At 47.0% G+C, this 23,478-nt stretch overlaps 2 protein-coding genes across 2 annotated transcripts; both read left to right on the forward strand.

Moving 5' to 3' along the window:
- The first annotated feature begins 9,571 nt into the window (after positions 1–9,571).
- Positions 9,572–10,097, forward strand: LOC123166408 (uncharacterized). The gene has a single exon (XM_044584205.1). It carries the CDS (start codon positions 9,611–9,613, stop codon positions 9,836–9,838), a length of 228 nt encoding a protein of 75 aa, XP_044440140.1. The 5' UTR covers positions 9,572–9,610; the 3' UTR covers positions 9,839–10,097.
- Positions 10,098–22,473: 12,376 nt separating this feature from the next.
- Positions 22,474–22,948, forward strand: LOC123166409 (uncharacterized). Its single transcript, XM_044584206.1, has one exon. It carries the CDS (start codon positions 22,504–22,506, stop codon positions 22,732–22,734), a length of 231 nt encoding a protein of 76 aa, XP_044440141.1. The 5' UTR covers positions 22,474–22,503; the 3' UTR covers positions 22,735–22,948.
- Positions 22,949–23,478: the final 530 nt, after the last annotated feature.

Below are 23,478 nucleotides of genomic sequence, written 5' to 3' on the forward strand. Positions count from 1 at the left end.
TTAGTACTTTATTTCCAAAAAATGACAATTGTTCTTTGTTGTTGTATGTAAATTGTACCTCTTCCAAAGTACTTTGATTCAACTCATGAAACGTCTCTAATCTCATGCTATGACCATAAATCATCATAAAAAGTTTCTGGCTGGTCACAATTGCTCCTTATAAGGCATATCATATTTCACCTTTGCTTTTCTATATGAACTCATAGAAAACAACCATAAACAAAATGCCGAGGTTCTATTGTCTATTTACTTCTCAACTCAACGGGCTATATATTAAAATCTATGTCAACATGGTGAAGTTGATACTTTTCTTGACTATATACCATATATTTAATATAGGATATTGTTTCATAGATAAAATGATCGACCATGATTAGGTCATAGAGAAGCCTGACCGAATTTGTTCACATGAAAAGATCAATCTACAATGTATCACCTTCCTATAACATAATCTAATAAGTTGGTCTATGTATGTATGTGTCCCCATGCAATTTTAAACTAAAGGTAAGTTATTTTCTATTTGAGTATTATTTCTACTAACAAAAAAAATAGTTTAAAACTTTAATTTTTGGAATATCTACAAGGTTTTTGAATATGATTTGAATATTTGTTTGAAAACTATATACATATATAGTATATGACTCAAAAAATACAGAACTTAATGAATAAGAAATTATATCAGAACATGTCGTAAGTGTAGACTAAATGAGAGGTAGCCATAAATAACTTACATGATCAGCATATTAAACGCATGCCTATAATTTACCAATATATAGGTGTATTGGAAGCATTAAGCATGTACGGTACTTATTTTTGTATGCATACTGTAGCATTTACGGGTATTACATCCTCTTTATATGTGCTAAAAGTTTTCTAAACAAAACTTATCATACATCTGAATTTTACATCGCATACTTTTTCTAGAATGAGACTATTAATTCAGATGTATGATAAGTTTTGTTTAGAAAAACTTTTTTGGCAAAAGAGATCGGATCCAAGAGAGAAATAATAGGGAAGAAGGGTCGGTGTAATGAGATTAGGATCCAATCTCTTTTGGCATATATTTGAGAAAGTTTTTTAGCCTTTTATTTTCAAGGGAAACATTATTTGGCTCTTGTTTCTGTTCCTGATTAATATCGGGATTATATGAGTTGATCTGAACCATAATAACTAGGGACCACCAGATTAACGGCTCTAATTAACTGATTAACATGGGATTTTTTAGGGAGTCTCAAATTAGTAGGTATAGTTAGATAATATATAAGATTGATGATATATTGAAGATTACTCGACACATGGTAGCCTCCCTTCATCATCTTCTTTCCTTTTCCTTCCACGCAGGTAACGACGATTACTCGACATTAGATTATGTCCATGAGATTGTTAGGGACTAGGATAAATGGTCCCCAAAAGTGATTTGATAGATGCCCATTGGGCGACGTACCCATGCGACAAAAGAGTCAAGAATGTAGGTGGACTTCATCCTCCATGGGTCACGGTTTAAGCACTTACCTAATTGTTAAGAAGCAAAATAATATAATTAATTAATGATTGATGATATCATTGAATATATTTTATTGTATGAATATTCGCCTATGCTAAACTGAATTGATCAGACATGTGTTTTACATAAAGTGACCTTGGTGTCGCTCCTCCCAAAGAACACATGGACTGCAATGAGCATGGCACACAGAGGTGTCACCGGAAACATCCTGGTGGAAAATGTGGAGTCGGTAGTGATAGGATTTACTCCTCGCGGAGTGTGGTTGCGTGCCCAGGCATTGGTAGATCTCGTAGCCGCGGGTAGAAGTCTTAGCAGTAGTGGCCCTGACGGCTTCCATGACGTGATGGTGACTGCTCCGGGGCACTGATGGTGATGATACGTCTTGAATGTATCTAGTTTTTTTTGGTTGTTTCACACTATTATAATATCACTTTTAAATACTTTCTATATTATTTTTAGGCTAACCTATTAATTTAGTGCACATACCGGCTGCTGTTTTTCTGCATGTTTTAACTTTTCAGAAAATCCATGTATACAACAAAACAACAACAACAAAGCCTTTAGTCCCAAACAAGTTAGGGTAGGCTAGAGGTGAAACCCATAAGATCTTGCAACCAACTCATGGCTCTGGCACATGGATAGCAAGCTTCCACGCACCCCTGTCCATAGCTAGCTCTTTGGTGATACTCCAATCCTTCAGGTCTCTCTTAACGGACTCCTCCCATGTCAAATTCGGTCTACCCCGCGCTCTCTTGACATTCTCCGCACGCTTTAGCCGTCCGCTATGCACTGGAGCTTCTGGAGGCCTGCGCTAAATATGCCCAAACCATCTCAGACGATGTTGGACAAGCTTCTCTTCAATTGGTGCTACCCCAACTCTATCTCGTATATCATCATTCCGGACTCGATCCTTCCTCGTGTGGCCACACATCCATCTCAACATACGCATCTCCGCCACACCTAACTGTTGAACATGTCGCCGTTTAGTCGGCCAACACTCAGCGCCATACAACATTGCGGGTCGAACCGCCGTCCTGTAGAACTTGCCTTTTAGCTTTTGTGGTACTCTCTTGTCATAGAGAATGCCAGAAGCTTGGCGCCGCTTCATCCATCCGGCTTTGATTCGATGGTTCACATCTTCATCAATACCCCCATCCCCCTGCAGCATTGACCCCAAATACCGAAAGGTGTCCTTCTGGGGAACCACCTGGCCATCAAGGCTAACCTCCTCCTCCTCACACCTAGTAGTACTGAAACCGCACATCATGTACTCGGTTTTAATTCTACTAAGCCTAAACCCTTTCGATTCCAAGGTTTGTCTCCATAATTCTAACTTTCTATTTACCCCTGTCCGACTATCGTCAACTAGCACCACATCATCCGCAAAGAGCATACACCATGGGATATCTCCTTGTATATCCCTTGTGACCTCATCCATCACCAATGCAAAAAGTAAGGGCTCAAAGCTGACCCCTGATGCAGTCCTATCTTAATCGGGAAGTCGTCAGTGTCGACATCACTTGTTCGAACACTTGTCACAACATTATCGTACATGTCCTTGATGAGGGTAATGTACTTTGCTGGGACTTTGTGTTTCTCCAAGGCCCACCACATGACATTCCATGGTATCTTATCATAGGCCTTCTCCAAGTCAATGAACACCATATGCAAGTCCTTCTTTTGCTCCCTATATCTCTACATAAGTTGTCGTACCAAGAAAATGGCTTCCATGGTCGACCTCCCAGGCATGAAACCAAACTGATTTTTGGTCACGCTTGTCATTCTTCTTAAGCGGTGCTCAATGACTCTCTCCCATAGCTTCATTGTATGACTCATCAGCTTAATTCCACGGTAATTAGTACAACTCTGAACATCCCCCTTGTTCTTGAAGATTGGTACTAATATACTCCGTCTCCATTCTTCTGGCATCTTGTTTGCCCGAAAAATGAGGTTGAAAAGCTTGGTTAGCCATACTATCGCTATGTCCCCGAGACCTTTCCACACCTCAATGGGGATACAATCAGGGCCCATCGCCTTGCCTCCTTTCATACTTTTTAAAGCCTCCTTGACCTCAGACTCCTGTATTCGCCGCACAAAACGCATGCTGGTCTCATCAAAGGAGTCGTCCAGTTCAATGGTAGAACTCTCATTCTCCCCATTGAACAACTTGTCGAAGTACTCCCGCCATCTATGCTTAATCTCCTCGTCCTTCACCAAGAGTTGGCCTGCTCCGTCCTTGATGCATTTGACTTGGCCAATGTCCCTCGTCTTCCTCTCTCGGATCTTGGCCATCTTATAGATGTCCCTTTCGCCTTCCTTCGTGCCTAACCGTTGGTAGAGGTCCTCATATGCCCGACCCCTTGCTTCACCAACAGCTCACTTTGCAGCCTTCTTCGCCATCTTGTACTTCTCTATGTTGTCTGCACTCCTATCCAGGTATAGGCGTCTGAAGCAATCTTTCTTCTCTTTAATCGCCTTCTGGACATCATCATTCCACCACCAGGTATCCTTATATTCGCTTCTCCTTCCCCTGGACACTCCAAACTCCTCCGAGGCCACCTTACGAATGCAAGTCACCATCTTCATCCACACATTGTCCGCATCCCCTCCTTCCTCCCAAGGGCCCTCCTTAATGACCCTCTCCTTGAACGCCTGAGCTACCTCCCCCTTGAGCTTCCACCACTTCTATGAGGATCTAATATGATATTTTTTCCAAGACATGAGGATTCTAGAAAGTGTCGGGAGCTGCCAGGGGGTCACCCATAGGCCCCACGCGGCCTAAGGGTGCGACCAGGGGGCCACCCGTGTGGCATGGCCGCCTGGCCCCCCTATGCACCATCTTACATCTATTCTTTTGTCTATAAATACCAAAAGTCAAGAAACCCTTGGTACCATTTTTCTGGGATTTTTTACGCCGCCGCAAGTTCTTGTACTGGGGAGATCCGATCTGGAGGCCTGTCCCGGCACCCTGCCATTGGGGGAATCCATCACTGGAGCCATTTTCAGCAACCTTGCTACCTCCTTGGTAAGGTGTGAGTAGTTTCCTTAGGACCTTCAAGTCCATAGCAGTAACTAGATGACATACTCTCTCCCTTGTGACTCAATAAAAGTTTCCTTGAGCGACCTCACATGATCGGGATCAATATGATGTAATTAGTGTTTGTGTTTATTGGGATATGATGAATTGTCACTTTATGATCAAATTGTTTCTTAAATTATATTGAATCTTATGAAGTTTCTTTGCTTTATAAATAAGTAGCTATGTATATTTGTTGTCTCTAGCCAAGATTGATAGGTTGTTCTTCAGAGGTAGTTGTGTATAGTAGTGGGTTCAATTTTGCAGTGTATTCGATCCCAGTGGCAATAAGGGATTGAGCACGTATTGTGCCACTAAGGATAAAATGATGATTTCTTTATAACACGAGGATGGTAGTTTGAGTATCTACGTTATGTCATCATGCTTATTGCTATGCTCTATTTGTTTTGAACATAATAATTCAAAATGCATGCTCAATAGCGGTCTTGAGGTGGAGTATTAGTTGTACATGAAGTTGGATAACGGTCTACATATCATAGACGTAATGCCTATACAAGATTTTCCATGAATGATCATAGTCATTAGTATAAATATTGCAATTTAATCGCTACCCAACTATAATTTGTTCACCACACTACACTATCTGTTTGGAGAGATGCCACTACTACTAGCCTGCAATTGGTTGGTTCACTGGTTGCCTTGGGAGGAGGGGGGCTGATGATGTGGCCAGCCTCTTCCCCGAGGTTTGGCGAGGTGTTTGTGGGCACGCCTCTAGGCGAAACTTTAGTCTTCAACGAGGTTCAATGCCAGTGTAGTTTTCCTTCCTGCAGGTGTATTTGAAGAGCTTGCTCATCGTCTAAGGGTTGTGGGCATATTGGTAATGGAGGCTGAGCCGGTGCCGGCATTTTTTGTTTCTTTTCTGTTTTCTTTATTGTGACTTAATTAATCGTGCCATCTTGTGCTGTCGGACCTAAATTCTCATATAAACCAGGCCGTTCTATTGTTTCCACTCTCAAGCAGATTTGACCGCCACTATTATCTGGTCTGAAGGTATGTAAACCGGATTGCTTCAGAGTTGTACATCGCGTTTGCCGGTACAATATACATGTATGAACGAACGCAGTGCGGCCTGGAATCAATGGAAAAGGCCGCTACAACATACATGTATGAACGCATGCAGTACGGCCTGGGTTCAACGAAAAATAAGAGAAAGTCAACAAAACGTGTGCTGTAGCTAAATGTCAAAACACGAGGGCTGGAGCACGAGCTAATACGATCTCATCCAAAAGATCCTCTCCACGTCAACTATACATCATGAGGCTGATCAAAAAAAAAAACCTATACATCGTGCGGTATCTTCTCAGGACATGGTGCAAAAGTCCAATTACATGATGCTTAATCAGCTACTATTACTAACCTATAAATAGCGTCTGCGTCTAACGTCTGATCATCCAAAAGCACCATTTCCTCTCCTCTCCTCTTCTTTCATCTCATGGCTGCTCCCGTTCTCAAGTTGGCCGCCGTCGTGCTCCTGGCCGCCCTCTGCGCTGCCGCACTGGCCCCAGTGGCGTCGGGGCAGCAGATGGATGCGCTAGCGGCATGCATCGAGGGCTGCGAGTGTGTGCCCTGCCCGGAAGGACAGGTCTGCATCACTGTGTGCACGCCCCTGCCGTCCTGCGAGGCCAGATGCCGCTGCACCTTTTCCGGCACGGGCTGCTAGGCCGGCTGCGGCCCTGGCAACGCCGCCTGCGCGTGCCACGGCACCGTCCGCCAGGAAGCCTGGCACCGCAAGCGCTGAAGCCAGCAGGCAGCAGCTAGCTCATACGTTCTACAGTGTATTGTAAGCCCTGTCTGTCTGTCCATGCATGTACTGCATGTTCGTGTGTTTGTGTGGTAATAAAGTTTCAACGGTCGATCCGTTGGGGTTGTTGGTCAGTTTCTCATCGAAATGTTCAAGCCTTACAGTGGCCTATTGGTTAATTAATTGGGAGCAACTAGCTCAGTCGTTGGCTACCGTGAGCCAAAAAAAAAACAATTAGAAATGTTATCTTGGTTTCAGTGTATACAAACTTCAAAATGTTTGGTCAAATATATTAGAAACTAACAACCTATATAATACCGAATAAATACAATATAAAATATATTTTATGCGGACCTAAATACTTATTTGTAGTGTCAATATTCATATTTTATAAACTTGACCACAGTAAACTAAGGTTGACTTAGTTCAAAACTAAGAGAATCAGGGAGAGCCTCCTAGTACAATGGTTAGTGCGTTATTTTATCTTTTAGATAATGTGAATATGATGTTATTTTACCAGTTAAACATTTTTAAAATGCAATTTAGCATGCAATATTAATTTAATATTGCACGATCCGTCTTTGTTTTGTACGAGTGTATATCCCAAGCAGAAATCAAAACCTTAGCAAAACAACATAGGCACAAAAGAAACCATCTATAACCTCGCATCAACACCTCGAAAAAACCTCGCGAGGAGAAAATAAACTAGATTTCCCATCTTATGTGAAGAAAGAGACACACACCTTAGGATTTGATCATATTCAAATATGTTGTGGTTGTGTCAGCACTGAGGCCACCGTCGGCAAGGGTGACGAGGTCATTCAAGTATTGCTCCATGACATTCCGTCCCCTCTATCATATAAAACCGGGAAACTACTATATGTTTTTTTTTGCGTTACATCTATACCTCTACTTCTATACCTACTAATATAGGTAGAATTGTGTCTGCCCGTCCTCCATCCATTTTGCAGGAAAACCCTCTACTATTTCGTGAAATCAAACCATGGTCATGTTTTAAGTAACTAGAATAACGTTTCATTTTTTTGTAGCGAACCCCTCGATCTTTCGGCTATTTGCCCATGGTCCTATTTTACATGAACCCAGAAAACCATTCGCTTTTCGCCAAAAAACCACCTAATAATTCATTTAATAAACCGCAATCCACAGGCAGATTAAAATACTTTTTAACAATATTCATATCTTCTAAACCCTAACTCTAATTTTGACTTATATATGAAAATTAACTAGAAAAAGTGTAGAACTTGAATATGATGTCGTTTTACTAGTTAAACATTTTCAAAATGCAATTTAGGGTGCAATATTAATCAATAGTGCACGATATGTGTTTGTTTAGTATGGGTGTATATCCGGAGTAGAAATCAACACCTCAGCAAAACCACATTGGGACAAAACAAACCACCTATAGCCTAGCATGCACACCTCGACAAAACCTCACAGGGGGAAAAGAGAGTAGATTTCTCATCTTATGTGAAGAAAGACACACACACCTTAGGATTGACCACACTCAAACACATTGTGGTTGTGTTAGCACCGAGGCCACCGTCAGCGGGAAGGAGGATAAGCCGCAACATAGATGTGATGCACGTGGACATAAAGGGCGTTCTCCTATTGGGCCCTTCAGTCATGGTTATTGGATTCGGGGCATGTCGTATTTATTATGCCGTTGGAACGCACGGACTCTTTTTCTAATTATCAACAAAAATAATGTTCCAAATCTATTGACGCCGTCGTTGGGACATTTGCCAGCAACATGTGCGAGGCAAGCAACATGTACGAGGACAGGTTTGTTTTCAATTGCATCTGCGCCCTTCACAGTTTCGTGCTATCTTTAGCCTATAGGCATTAATAGTTTTCTGCTGCCGTGGCCCTGCCAATGAAATTTCAGAATGGGCATCTTACCAAAGTTGTTGACTTTTTGACAGGAAACTCTTAAGGCTTCTCAAATTACATGGCTAGTGGGCATTGTTTTCAGCTTCAAGTCACGAGCACATACTCTGTTATCCAATATGCTGCCTAATTGCTCTCTTGTAATATATCTCATCTCCCACTGAGGAGAGTGTCTAAAATTATTGCCAGGAAATGAAGGTGTCAACCTCTCCCTCCTGTCGAGTGTGATGTCGTCATGGCTCTCCCGCAGGACGCACAATGGCGGGATCCTCTTGACGGGGCCAGCACCCTTGCGAGGGTGGTCACAGATTACACCATCCCTCCGGCAGGGTACCTGGTCATCGGGAGCCTCCTCAACGTCACCCAGCTATAGATTCGGTTAGCATAATCATTGTAGCTGAAGCAGGGTCCCTTTTCCCATTGCAAAATTTTGATCACAAGCTTATCGATCGATTAGCCAAACAGTTCATCAACTATCATGTTTGTTAGTTCAGTCTTGTTCAAGTTTCTAGCAGCATGTAGACCATCACTGGCGGGCAAGATCTTGGTGATCCTCTTCAAAGTCAAAATGCGGATAATTCAACATCTTGCTTGTATGACTGGAACTATCACTGCCTAAATTATTTTGCAACCATTTTCAAAGTCAATATGCGGCCAATTCAACATCTCTGTACTTGTAAAACTCTGCTTGGTAGGTGTCCGAGCGAAACTTAAATCTTCAACGAGGTCTATGCCAGCGATTTCGGCGCCCAAGGGTGTTGTTTTCCTTCTTGAAGGCATCATCGAAGAGCTTGCTCAATCATGTCCGGGTTGTGGGCATGTTGATGGTGGAGGTTGAGTTGACCGGTGTTGGCCTTTTCCTTTCTTTTATGTTTATTTTTTCTTTTAATTTGCCCTTAATCAACCATGCTGTGTTGTGCTCTTTGATCGAATTTCCCATATAATCGGGCCATTTTGTTTTCCACGCTCTCTAACAGATTGGACCACTATATATTGGCTTGGGTGAACGTGTGAAAACGCATGCGTTAGATTTGGCCCGTACAATATACATGTATGAACGGTTCACCGAAAAACAAGAGAACGTCAAAAAAGGTGTGATGTTAGCTAAAATTCAAATGAGGACGGCAGAAGCCCGAGCAAATAGGATCCGATCGGAAGGATCCTCTCCACGTCAACTGTATATCGTGAGTTATCCTCTCGAGATGAGCATGTAACGTGAAGTCAATATTACATGCTGCACAATTCAAACTACGTGATGGCTGATCACCTACTACTGGCCTATAAATAGCGTCTCGGCCTCCCATCTGATCATTCCAAACCCAAAGCATACCATCTCCTCTCCTCTCTCTACTTTCATCTCATGGCTGCTCCGGCTCTCAAGTTCGCCGCCGTCATGCTCCTGGCCGCCCTCTGCGCGGCGGCGCTGGCCCCGGCCACGTCGGGACAGCCGACGGACGCGCTAGCAACGTGCATCGGGCGCTGCGGGTGTGTGCCCTGCCCGAAAGGGAAGGTCTGCATCGCTATTTGCACTCCCCCGCCGCCCTGCGCGGCCAGATGCCGCTGCACCTATTCCGGCACGGGCTGCTAGGCGGCTGAGACCCACGGCACCGTCCGTCAGGAAGCCTGGCAGCGCAAGCGCTGAAGGCAGGAGCTAGCTCATACGTTCTACTGTGTATTGTATTTTTTTTTGAACTTTTCTACTGTGTATTGTACGTCCTGTATGTCCATGCATGGATGCATGTTTCATGGGTGCGTCTGTGTGCTGTGATGTGGTAATAAAGTGTACACGGATCGATCCGTGAGACAAAAATAAATAAATAGAAATGTCATTTTGGTTTGACAGTGTATATTACCTTTATCGTAATCAAACTTCAGAGCATGTATGATGGAAACGTTCATCAACCTATGTAATACCAAATACATACAGTATAAAATACGTTTTATGTGAATCTAATGGTTGATTTGGTACTGTTAATAATGATCTTTTTGTAAACTTTGTCACAGGTCAAACCTACCGAAGTTTGGCTTGTGCCAAAGCGAATATGCATTATATTGAAAAAAAGTGAAGTGATAATCTTCCGATGGTAACATACTGTAGCTTTTTGGAAAACCGGTACCCGGAACGGAGTACGTTTCACGAAGTAACTGTCTTGGAGGTCCTCCATCATTCAAAGCAAGGGTTCATCTGTCATTCGAAGTGCCGTTGGGGAAGCCAAACATGTCGCAGAGGCGCTGCAGAGTTACCTGTAGGTAAATCTGAGAACAGTTTTGGAATAGGGAAATGTTTGGGGCCGGGGCACCGGCGAAAACATTGGGTCGGTCTCCCTCTTCCTCGCGTCTCCTTCATAGGGCGCGCGCCGCTCTCTTCTTCTGCCCCCTCCTCCCCACCCCTTCCCCATCCCTTCCCCTCTTCCCGAGCTGCGACTGGGCCACCACGACCTCCATTGCCGGCGGCCAGGCTCCCCTCGCCGACTGCCATGGTTGCCTGCCGCCATGGCCAGATCCATCCCCTACCTCAAGCTTTCACGCGGGCGCATCCCCTCCCTCCCTTCCCCCTCCCCCAGCTGCGACTGGGCGACCACGACCTCCATCGCAGGCGGCCAGGCGCTCCCTCGCCGGCCGCCATGGCTGCCTGCAGCCATGCCCGGATCCTCCCGTGTATACAAGTGTTGCAACCGTCACCTAGAAAAGCTTCAACAGCCGTTGAAAAAAGCTTCAACCATAGACATAGGAAGCTTCAATGGCACTGCACAACAAAGGGAAGCTGCAACCGTTGTTGGATTTTGCTACTACCGACAAAGCTTTTTGCTACATCCATCAGGCAGAGCTGTGACCTCGCGAGGACGACAATGATTTTTTTGCTGCAACCGTAGCAGGATTTTGCTACTACCGTTTGGAGGTTTTTGCTACATCCATGTTTTTTTTTGCTGCAACCGTAGCAGGATTGTGCTACTACCGTTGGAGGTTTTTGCTACATCCATGTTTTTTTGCTGCAACCGCAGTAGGATTTTGCTACTACCGTTGGAGTTTTTGGATACATCCATGTTTTTTTGCTGCAACCGCAGCAGGATTTTGCTACTACCGTTGGAGTTTTTTGATACATCCATGTAAGGCGGGGCTGCGACCTCGCGAAGGCGGCGACGGCGTTTTTGCTACACCGTAGTTTGATTTTGCTACTACCGGTGAATTTTTTTTGCTACATCCATTCAAATGGCGTTGATTGACTCGCGGCCGGCGTCGACGTATTTTCCTGCAACGAGCATCAATGGCGAGGGCGGCGGAGCTACAACCGTCGTCGTCAAGAGCTGCACCCGCAGGTGGAGCTGTTGCATGGGTCGAGGCGACAACGAGGCCGGGAGGGTGGGGGGCCGGCGACGAGAACGGCCGGCGAGGGCAGGGTCCGGCCGGCAACGAGGAAGACCGACGAGGGTGGGGACTGACGACGGGGACGACCACCGGAGGGGACAGGAGGCGCGGTGCCGTGCTCCCCGAGCGGGAGATGCGGATCCAGGCCGACTGCCCAAGGAAGAAGAAGTTGGGGGCGATCTGTTTTTTTTTCCTGGATCCAACGGCTGCGTGGCTCATATCCAATGGCCTGGGCTGGACCGTTTCGGCCGGTGCGCCAGCGCCTATAAGCGCCCTTTGGAATAACCGGGTGTATCGGTTTGGTTTCTGCTGACGGGTTCGTTTGGTTCAGGTGTTAATAGGCTGACTCTGAAAAGAGTTTGGTTCAGATTCGTTTCTTATAGCAAATGGTTGGGTATGGTCGGTTATAGGCCCGACCAGGTCCAGCTCCAATAAGTTTAGACCCGCAGTTCATGCCTGGTTCTTGACATTGGTTCCGTTCGTAAATCTCGAGCCCATTCTTCTCAGCCCATCGGACCTCAACGGCTGCCGCTCGCGCTTAGTGCGTCGACCCCACCTTCGCCGGAGCAGCTCGCGCGTCACTGGCCCCGCCTTTGCCGGAGCTACCATCGCGCGCGGCTTGCCGGACTGGCCTCCACGGCGACTGCCGTCGAGGGGCGCTCACGTGCAGCTCTCTAGACCTGCCTCCGCGGCCGCTGCCATCGAGCGCCGCTCGCGCGCGGCTCTCTGGACCTGCCTCCGTGGCCGCCATCGTCGCGCACGGCTTGCCGGACTGGCCTCCATAGCCGCTGCCGTCAAGCGCGCTCACGTGCAGCTCCCCGGCCCCGCCTCTGCGGTCGTTGTCACCACGCCGCTCGTCAGACTGGCCTCCGCCGCCCGCCGCCCAAATTAGCATTCACCGTCTCTCCGCAGGCCCTCTCCACGGTCGTCATCGTGCACCCATCAGCCGGCAGCGCAAACTCCCGAAACCTCCTCACAAACTCCAGAGCCGAACCCGCCCTAGGACGCGGCGAGCGCGCAGGACACGAAGACGCTGCCGAGCCACCCGGACCTCGCGGCGAGCACGCATAGGGGACCCGCTTGGGCCGCGGAGGCGTGGCAGAGCGCGGAGCAGAGCGCGTACGAGTCAAGTGGGCCAGCGGCGGCAGGGCCGCGTTGCGCGAACGTGAGGCGGGGGGACAAGGGAGCGGAGGCAGGGGGTGCGAGGAGGAGGAGGCGGCGGCGATAAGAGAGTTGAAGCAGAGGCGGGGGTGTGCCAGACAATGGTTATTATTACTACTCGAATGGTTTTCAAACCATTTCAGCAACTGGCTTCAACCACAGGTAAGCACTCAGTTTCAGTTTAATTTGGGCGGAAAGTCAAGTTGGTTTGGTTGTGGTTGGGCTGACATAAATATAAACTGAGTTTAGTTTGGTTTGGGTTGCCAAGTTTATTCATGCAGGTTAGGTTGAGGTACGGTTTAGTTCTCAAACTTTTCTCAGATTTACCTGTAGGGAGTGTCGTTGATGGTGAAGCGGCTATGTTGCACCCCTCAAATATCGACGGTACCCTCTACAGTTATGACGAACTCGTGGGTGATCTCGTTATATGTCGTGGTGTGTAGCTGAGCAAACACACCCATGCAAGCGTTGTTCGGCATCCAGTTGAAGTTGGCGATATTTTCCTAGAGAAAGGAATGTACCTCCACCGTGTGGGCAGCTCCTGGCGTGCACTCTGCTTGTGGTAGTTATGGTTCACCTCCGTATTGAGCGAGATGCACTTGCTCCTGAACGCTTCGGGATCACTTGCCTAATTGCTAACAAGCAATAAATTTAGCTTAAGAAAGGAAAAAACATAGCTAGGCTAAACATAGCTAATATTAGCTTAAATAGAGCATAAAGACAATACAGACACAATGAGTAGACTCCCAGCCTTTGCATAGCTAGGCTAAACACAGCTAATATTAATGCACATATAGAGAAAACACATAGACCAATAGCAAAGTCATATAAGACCAAAGTTATGCGTAGGCGAGAAAAAAGAACCCAGAGAGAACAGATCCGCAATCAGCAAACTTCATATCCGCACCAACCATCTCACGACACCACACGAACGATGAGGAAAGAAGCGACACTCATGCATGGCCGTCGTTTGATGCAAACACCCAAGGCCAGAATCTAGGTTTTCATCTTGATGAACCAGTCCAAGCGTATCCGAGCAATCCCTTCAACAAGATAACTATGTAAAAATATCTCCATTGCTAGATATAACCAACTTGGGTTAGACCTAGGCTTTCACCCCAGAACTCGAGATCGGGTGCTCGATTACCACCATCATCTTGTCAGTCATGTGTTGTCGCCACCACTTTTCCGTTACCTAGCAGCCACATGCGATGTGCAACCGTCGCCACTGCACAACCATCCCTCTGCATTAAGCCGTTGTCCATAGTTTGCATCTCGTTGTCAAAATCATTCGCTGAATCTAAAGAGAGAAACCCTCACGAAGACCTTTTGGTGGCCAACGCAATCCACAACAAGACGGCTAGCGCCGCAATAAAGCGGCAGCCGCAGGCCGAAGTGGTCACCTCAACGAGCAAATCTGGGTGATGAACCAGCCACTCCAACATCTCAACCCAAGACTGGCTGGATCAGGACGACGAGTATCATCGCACGATGGCAACAACAATAACCACCACACCCCAGATCGAGCTCCACCAACATCGGTGGTCGGATCTGGCCGAGGAACGATCAAAATCACCTCTCGTTCCTTGCTCCGCCTTAGCATCACAGCCACCAGGCTAGGCGGCGCCGAACAAGATGCGGAGCATGGGAAGCATGACCATCAGTGCAATCGACCACAACCTTCAAGATGCGGAGCATGGGAAGCATGACCACAACCTTCACGACCTCATCCAGATCAGCACGTGGCAGAAAGGGCCCATGACCCAGAGTTCCGCCGCCGCCACGCCCACGACCTTCATGCCCGCATCCAGATCAGCACCGGGAGGAAGAGCCAAGGAAGAAGAGTTACGGCGCCGCCGACCATCGACCGGAGATTTGACCGGACGACAACTGCTGATGACGGTAAGGGAGAAAGAGCGTGAGGAGGGCCCTGAGCCGCGGCGGTGGCGAGCCACCCGATTCGCTCGATGGGACGACGTGGGGCCGCTAGCTTGATGCGTTTTTTTCACTATGCTAAACGAATTGAACCACTATTGCCTAGTCTGAACATTTGTGAACAGGATTGCTTCGGATTTGTACATCGTGTTTTGACTCGGCCGGTACAATATACATGTATGAACACATGCAGTACAGCCTGGGTTCAAGGAAAAAGAAGAGAACGTCAAAGAAGGTGTGCTGTTAGCTAAAAGTCAAATGACGAGGGTTGAACTAAAGAGCATACATTGTATCGTGAGAAGGTGCGCTGTATTTATACGCTATACATTGTTGACCCGAAAAGCATTGATCCGATCCGATCCGATCCAATCGATGCTCTTCAACAATGTATCGTGAGGTATCCTCTGGATATAAGTATGTAACGGAAGTCAATACAACGTGGTGCAAAAGTTAAACTACATGGAGCTTCATTAATCAACTACTACTATAGCCTATAAGTAGCGTCCCCGCCTCCCGTCTGATCAACCCAAAGCATACCATCTTCTCTCCTCTCCTTTCATCCATGGCTTCTCCCGCTCTCAAATTCGCCGCCATCATGCTCCTGGCCGCCCTCTGCGCTGCCGCGCTGGCCCGGCCACATCGGCGCAGCCGACGGATGACGGGCTAGCGACGTGCATCACGCGCTGTGGGTGTGTGCCCTGCCCGAAAGGGAAGTTCTGCCCCGCTGTGTGCACGACCCCGCCTGCCTGCAAGGCCAAATGCGAGTCCCCGTAGTCCGGCGTGGGCTGGTAGGCCGGCTGCGACCTGGCGACGCCCCCTGCGCCCGCCGCTGCTGCGACCGTGAGCAAGCTTGCGAGCGCATGATGCTGAAGCCAACACTGTATTGTAAGCCCTGTATGTCTGCATGTATTGTGCGTGTCTGTGCTGTGATGTGGTAATAAAATGTCAACGGATCGATCCGTGAGACAAAAATAAATAAATAGAAATGTTATTTATTTTTGTCACAGTCAAACTTCAGAGCAAGTATATTGGAAACATATATCAATTTATCAACCGATACAATACCAAATAAATACAGTATAAAATATGTTTTATCTGGATTTAAGGATTGATTTGGTATTGTGAATAAAGATCTTTCTTTTGGTCAAAGGTGGAAGCTAAATATGTTTGACTTGTGCAAAACGGCCGGTGGGTGTGGCGGACAGTGGCGGCCGGCTGGTCGATGTCGGCGGCTCAGTGGGGGTGCCGTTGGCTGGCCGGTGGTGGTGGGGGCGAACTGGGGAGGGAGGCAGGGGCCCTCTTGACTGTGCCGATATCTCGGTGGTCCATGTCCCTGGTGGAGCGGTGTGGTGGCTGCCGGCTGCCGGCGACCCTCCCCTGCCTGGATCTGGCCGTCTGGGCCGCCTTCCCTCCAAAGGGTTCATTTTGGGGTGGAAGGAGGTGCCTTCTACCTCGCACCGGTCGGTGGCCTCGGTGGTGGTAGTCGTGTTGCTTCTGGGCGGGCTGCGCGGCTCAGGTGTGGGCTGGTCACTATGGCCGTTCGGCCGGCATGGCGGCCGGTGCATTGGCGAGCGGAGGCGTTTCGATGGTGGAGCGTGAATGCCAGGAGAGATCCCCTGCTCGGCTTCGGTTGGGCTGACGGTGGCGGCGTCCGTGTGCGTCGTCTCCTTCCTGAAGACGTCGTCGTGGCTACTCTCCCCCTTCGGATGGTCCAGGTGAAAACCATGATCCTTTGGATCTGGCGGCGACGGCGCTCTGGTGTCGTTCCCCTTCTTGAAGGTGCCGTCTTGGAGGCCTACTTTCGCCGAGCTCAGTTTCGTGGCTGTTCCTTTACCTGTTGTATCTGGCCTTGGGTGTCTTGTGTGGTGTGGTGTTGAGTTGTTTGTGATGATTGTAATCGGTGATGATTGCTTTATAATATAAAGTGGTGAGAAACCCTTTTTCAATAAAACAAATATGCAAAACAATCTATCTATCTATTTATCTATCTATCTATCTATACCTCTATACCTATATTAATTCTAGACTCCCAAGAAATTCCCATGTTAATTAGATTTTATGAGCCATTCATCTGGTGGGACCGAATTATTATGGTGTAGATGCAATCAACCAATCATGAAATCCTCTGCCAGAAAAAGTGGTTTCATTTAATTGTAAAAGCAAAAGAAAAAAAAAAGAGAAGATGCTGACTGGCCGGCCATGAGGAAGGAATGAAGCGCACAAGATCCAACAACGAGCAGTGGGTCATCGTTAGAAGGGTAGGGCTACTCTCCCGCATCTTCCTCTTTGCAAGATACAAAAGTAAGAACATTTTGCCCGCAACAAGATCGTTTCCTGATTCTTAATCTGTTTTGATGCCTCATATATGATATTTGTTCCCTTCAACCATACATCAGCTCTCCTCTCCTCTCCCGTGATTTTGTTGATGAATCCTAAGCTTTTTTGAAAATATCACATCCGATCTGAAAAACGGTATGTTCAGCCTCAGCCTACCGATTAGATTTGCCAGGTAAAAAATATAACCCCACCTGTTTGGCGTCATTCCCTCAAACAGGAAAGGAAAAATAAACAGATCTAAACGGCGTCTAGTTACAATTAATCCTGCCGCTAGCAGCCATACATACCTAGAATCATAAGGAAGAGGAGCCGCGCATTCGTCTGCGTGATCTGTCAGACTATATGCGGATTGTGCGTCTCGCCGACGGCAGCGACCCAAGTTTTCTTCTCCAATGCCAAGATCACATCCGTCCAGTGCAGCATTACGGAGGGTCCCTTTACTCGACTCTGATGATAGACATGCCATCTGTGTCTCACGTAAGCAATCGCAGATTCCCAATCAGATGTATAATGTTTTGCGTTCTTTAGTGTACAAGAGAAATTATTTCATTTCAACCGATGTACTCTGACCATGGTTGATCATGTAGATAAGAATCACATGTTTCATGCACTTTTGTTAAGTTGGTTTCCTATATTGTGTTGCTCATATCTCTTTTGACACTAGTAGAAAAAGGGTCTAATGTTCAGCTCATTAGTCCCGGTTTGTATTTGAGCCGGCACTAATGGTCACGGCTAGGCAGGCCGCTCTCATTAGCCCCGGTTCGTGCCACGAACCGGTGCTAAAGAGAGTGGTGGCAGGATGTTGTCAGTCTAGGGCCCCTCCAACACCTTTAGTACCGGTTCGTGCCACGAACCGGTAGTAAAGGTACTCATATATAAACCCTTCTTCCACCCGCGATTGAGCTCGCCCTGTTCTTCCCCTTTCCCCTCTCCTCTCTGTTCTTCCCCTCTTCCTCGAGCTCATCACACATTTTGCCCAAATTTTGTCAAGATTTGAAGGCCCCCATCCATTCAAGTGATCACAAAGGTTAGCAATTTTGTCCTTTCATCTCTCATTGCTAGATTAGCCCTTGCAATGCTTTATATAGTAATTAATTTGTGGGTTTTAGTAATTTGGGAGAAATTATATGTGGTAGTTTTTATTTGATTTATATGCAATTTGAGCTCAAAATAACTGTTAGTTTGCATATGTTGGTGTGGTTTACTTAGTGCCTTCTCGTCCGTCCTAACCATCGTCGATCGTCCGCACCGACCCGTCGCCGGCACCACCTTGTGGTGAGCCTCTTGTTCTTATCTTTTTTATATAAAAAATTATGTTTGTGTGATTTAGATATATATTTACTTGTATAAGTATCTTACCCGTACGATGTTTGTTATACATAGTGCCATGGTTTTGATATCCGTCCCCGTCGGCCCTCGTCCGTGTTATGATTCGGATATGGTATATTCTCTTTTAAAACTATTTGTTGCATTTCGTGTTTATGACAAATTATGCCCATCAAGTTGACATAGATATTTTTCTTTAGGAGGTATGTGAACCGGAAATTCCAACCGACCCTATTGTCGAGAGGTTAAATTTAGTTGAAAGAGAAAACGGGTATTTGAAAGAAATATTGAAAAGAATTGAGGGGGAGAAGATGGAATTGGAGTTGCATGTTGCCGATGTCATCGATGATCACAAGATCAAGATGGAGAAAATGCGCTTGAAGATTAGAAAGATTAGAAAATATGCCATTGATAGTGAGGCTTGGTATCATTATGTTGTTGGATCAATTGTTACCTTAATTGCGATCTTGATCGCATTTGTTGTTGCATTTAAATGCTTTAGCAAGAGAGTTATTTGTATGTTGCATTTAAGTGTTGTATGAACTTTATGTATGAACTTGTATTAATTTGGCAGTGTTGTGTAATGAAGATGAGCCGGCAATGGATGTACGATGACCAATGCTCTTCCCAATTCATTAATGGCGTGCATACTTTTTCTGATTGCGGCTGAGGCAAACAAGCGGACGGATGATTTTATGCCTTGTCCATGTGCTGGCTGTAAGAATAATCGGAATTACTCTAAGTTAAAAACAATTCACATTCACCTGTTTGAGTCCGATTTCATGCCCCACTATAATGTTTGAACTAAGCACGGAGAAAGAGGGGTTATGATGGAAGACAATGAAGAAGAAGAGGACGACGACAACTATCCTGACCATGGGTTCCCTGAATACGATGGTACAACAATGGGGGAAGAAGCTGAGCCGGCAATGCGGGAAGAAGCTGAGCCGGCAGTGCAGGAAGAAGCTGAAGAAGAGGCATCAGATGAGCCCACTGATGATCTAGGTCGGGCCATTGCTGATGCAAAGAAAAACAGCAAGTGAAAAGAAGAAGAAGAAGTTGCAGCGCGTGTTAGAGGATCACAAGAAATTGTTGTACCCGAATTGCGAAGCTGACAAGAAAAAGCTGGGCACCACACTGGAATTGCTGCAATGGAAGACAGAGAATGGTGTATCTGACAAGGGATTTGGAAAGTTGCTGCTAATGATAAAGAATATGCTTCCAAAGGATAACGAATTGCCCGAGAGTACGTACGAAGCAAAGAAGGCTGTCTGCCCTCTAGGGTTAGAGGTGCAGAAGATACATGCATGCCCTAATGACTGCATCCTCTACCGCGGTGAGTACGAAGATTTGAACGCGTGCCCGGTATGCGGTGCATTGCACTATAAGATCAGCCGCGATGACCCTGATGATGTCGAGGGCGAGCGGCCCAGGAAGAAGATTCCTGCCAAGGTGATGTGGTATGCTCCTATACTACCACGGTTGAAACGTTTGTTCCAAAACAAAGAGCATGCCAAGGCGATGCGATGGCACAGAGAAGACCATAAGAAGGACAAAAAGTTGAGAGTACCCGCTGACGGGTCGCAGTAGAGAAAATCAAGAGAAAGTACAGGGAGGAGTTTGCAGGTGACGCAAGGAAAGTATGGTTTGGTCTAAGCGCATATGGCATTAATCCTTTTGGGGAGCAGAGCAGCAACCATAGCACCTGACCTGCGACTCTATGTATATATAACCTTCCTCCTTGGTTGTGCATGAAGCGAAAGTTCATTATGATGGCAGTGCTCATTCAAGGCCTTAAGCAACCCAGCAACGATATTGATGTGTCCCTAAGGCCATTAGTTGAAAAACTCTTACAGCTGTGGAATGGAAAAGGTGTACGTGCGTGGGATGAGCACAAATAGGAAGAATTTGACCTAAAAACGTTGCTGTTCGTGACCATCAATGATTGGCCTGCTCTCAATAACCTTTCAAGACAGACAAAACAAGGGATACCGCGCATGCACGTACTGTATGGATGTTACCGTTGAGGAAACCGAACAAGTCGCAGAGGCACTGCAGATTTACCGTGTAGGGAGTGCCGTTGATGGTGAACCGACACACATGCTGCACCCCGTCAATATCGACAGTACCCTCGACAGTTGCGAGGAACTCGCGGGTGATCTCTTTATATGTCGTGGCGTGCAGCTGAGCGAACACACCCATGCAAGCATCGTTCGCCATCCAGTCGAAGTTGGCGATAAGTCCCTAGAGTAAGGAATGTACCTCCACTGTGTGGGCAGCTCCTGGCGAGCACTCTGCTTGTGGCAGTGCTGGTTCACCTCCGTATTGAGCGAGATGCACTTGCTCCTGAACGCTTCGGGGTCACTTGCCTAATTTCTAACAAGCAATAAATTTGGCTTCTGAAAGTAAAAAACATCCACAAAGGGTCGATTTTATTAGGTCAAAATAGAGCATAAACACGATGCAGACACAATGAGCACACACCCGACCATTGCATAGCTAGGCTACACACATGCAACATCAAAACACACATACAGAAAACACACCGATAAATAGCAAAGTCATATAAGACCAAAGCTATGCATAGGCGAGAAGAAGAACCCAAAGCGAAGAGATCCGCAGTCAACAAACTTCATATCCGCACCAACCATCTCATGACACCACACGAACGATGAGAAAAGAAGCGACAATTAAGCACCGTCTTCGTCGGATGCAACCACCCAAGACCAGAATCTAGGTTTTCATCTTGATGAACTAGTCCGAGAATATCCGAGCAATGCCTTCAACCAGGTAACGATGTAAAAACATCCCCATTGCCTGGTATAACCAACTTGGGTCAGACCTAGGCCTTCGCGCCAAAACTCGAGATCGGGTGCTCCATTACCACCTCCATTGACATCAGTCATGTGTTGTCGCCACCACTTTTTAGTGACCCAGCAGCTACATGATGTGCAACTGTCGCCGCTGCACAACAATAGTTTGCATCTCGTTGTGAAAGTCATTCGCTGAATTTAAAGCGAGAAACCCTCATAAAGACCTTTTGGTGGCCACTGCAATCCGCAACAAGACGGCTGACGCCACAATAAAGCGGCAGCCACAGGCCGAAGTGGTCACCTCAACGGGCTAATTTGGGTGACGAACCGGCCACTCCAACATCCCAACCCAAGACCGGCTGGATCAGGACGACGAGTATCATCGCACGACGGCAGCAACAATAACCACCACGCCCCAGATTGAGCCCCGCCAACATCGGTGGTCGGATCTGGCTAAGCAACGGTCAGAACCACCGTCCCGTGCCTTACTCCTCCTTAGCAGCACAACCACCAGGCGAGGCAGTGCAGAACAAGACGTGAAGCAGCACTGGACCAGCAGTCTGCGGCCCTTCGCCGGGAAGCACACCCGTCGGTGCAATCAACGCGGGCAGCCGCCACAACGTAAGACGAGCACGTGGTAGAAAGGGCCAAGGACCAAGAGTTCCGCCGCCGCCATACCCATGATCTTCATCACCGCATCCAGATCAGCACGGGGAGGAATAGTTCAGGCGCCACCGACCATCGACTAGCGCACTCCCTGGACGGCAACTGCCGACGACGGCGAGGGAGAAAGGGGGTGAGGAAGGGGCCTCAGCAGCATTGGCGGCGAGCCACCCGAGTCGCCGGACGGGACGACGGTGGGCCGCTGGCTAGATGTGTTTTTTCACTATGCCAAATGAATTAAACCACTATTGCCTAGTTTGAACCTTTGTGAACCCGATTGCTTTGGATTTGTACTTGGCGTTTTGAGTCAGCCGGTTGCAATATACATGTATGAACGCATGCAGTACAGCCTGGGTTCAACGAAAAAGAAAAGAACGTCAAAGAAGGTGTGCTGTTAGTTAAAAGTCAAATGACGAGTTCTGGAGCCCGAGCCAATACGATCCAATCCGATCGATCCTCTTCCAGTCAACAATGTATCGTGAGGTATCCTCTGGAGATAAGCATGTAACGTACGTCAATAGTACATGGTGCAAAAGTCAAAACTACGTGAAGCTTCATTAATCTTACTACTAGCCTATAAATAGCGTGTCCGTCTCCCGTCTGATCATCCCAAACCCAAAGCATAGCATCTCCTCTCGTCTTCTCTCATCTCATGGCTGCTCCCGCTCTCAAGTTCGCCGCCGTCGTGCTGCTGGCCGCCCTCTGCGCCGCCGCGCTGGCCCCGGCCACATCGGGGCAGCCGACTGATGATGGGCTAGCGACTTGCATCGACCGCTGCGGGTGTGTGCCCTGCCCGGAAGGGAAGTTCTGCCCCGCCGTGTGCACGACCCCGCCGGCCTGCAAGGCCACATGCGAGTGCACCTATTCCGGCGTGGGCTGCTAGGCCCGGCTGCGAACTGGCGACACCGCATGCGCCCGCCGCCGCGGCGTCCCTCAGGAAGCCTGCGAGCGCATGATGCTGAAGCCCACACTGTATTGTAAGCCCTGTATGTCTGCATGTATTGTGCGTGCGTGTGCTATGATGTGGTAATAAAATGTGAACGGATCGATCCTTGAGACAAAAATAAATAAATAGAAATGTTATCTTTGTTCCAGTATATATTACTTTTATCATAGTCAAATTCCAGAGCAAGTATACTCGAAACATATATTGACCGATAGAATACCAAATAAATATAGTATAAAAATATCTTTTATGTGGATCTAATGGTTGATTTGGTATTGTCAATAATGATTGTTTGTAAACTTGGTCAAAGGTCAAACTTAACTATGTTTGACTTGGGTCAAAATGAATATGCATTATATTTCAAAATCAGGAGATTATTTCAGGATGGTAACATCCTAGCTTTATGAAGTACGGGATTGCTAAATCTCGGTCGAGTGAGACTTAACCAAGTCTCAGTTGATTCTATATCCACGGGATCTTACGTGGAGACCCGTCCAAAATTTTCTATTTAGCTTTTCTTTTTTACATGTTATGTCACTTGACTTAAACTTAGTTAAATCTTAGTCGACTAAGACCAAGCCACACCCTATGAAAAAACGGTAGCCTACACGAATTACGTTCACGAAGTTATTGCTTTCAGGAGACACCATCTTTCATCCTTTGAAGGAGAGGGATCGTCCT

This window comes from Triticum aestivum, chromosome 7D, assembly GCF_018294505.1.
Source record: "Triticum aestivum cultivar Chinese Spring chromosome 7D, IWGSC CS RefSeq v2.1, whole genome shotgun sequence".
Taxonomy (NCBI): Eukaryota; Viridiplantae; Streptophyta; class Magnoliopsida; order Poales; family Poaceae; genus Triticum; species Triticum aestivum.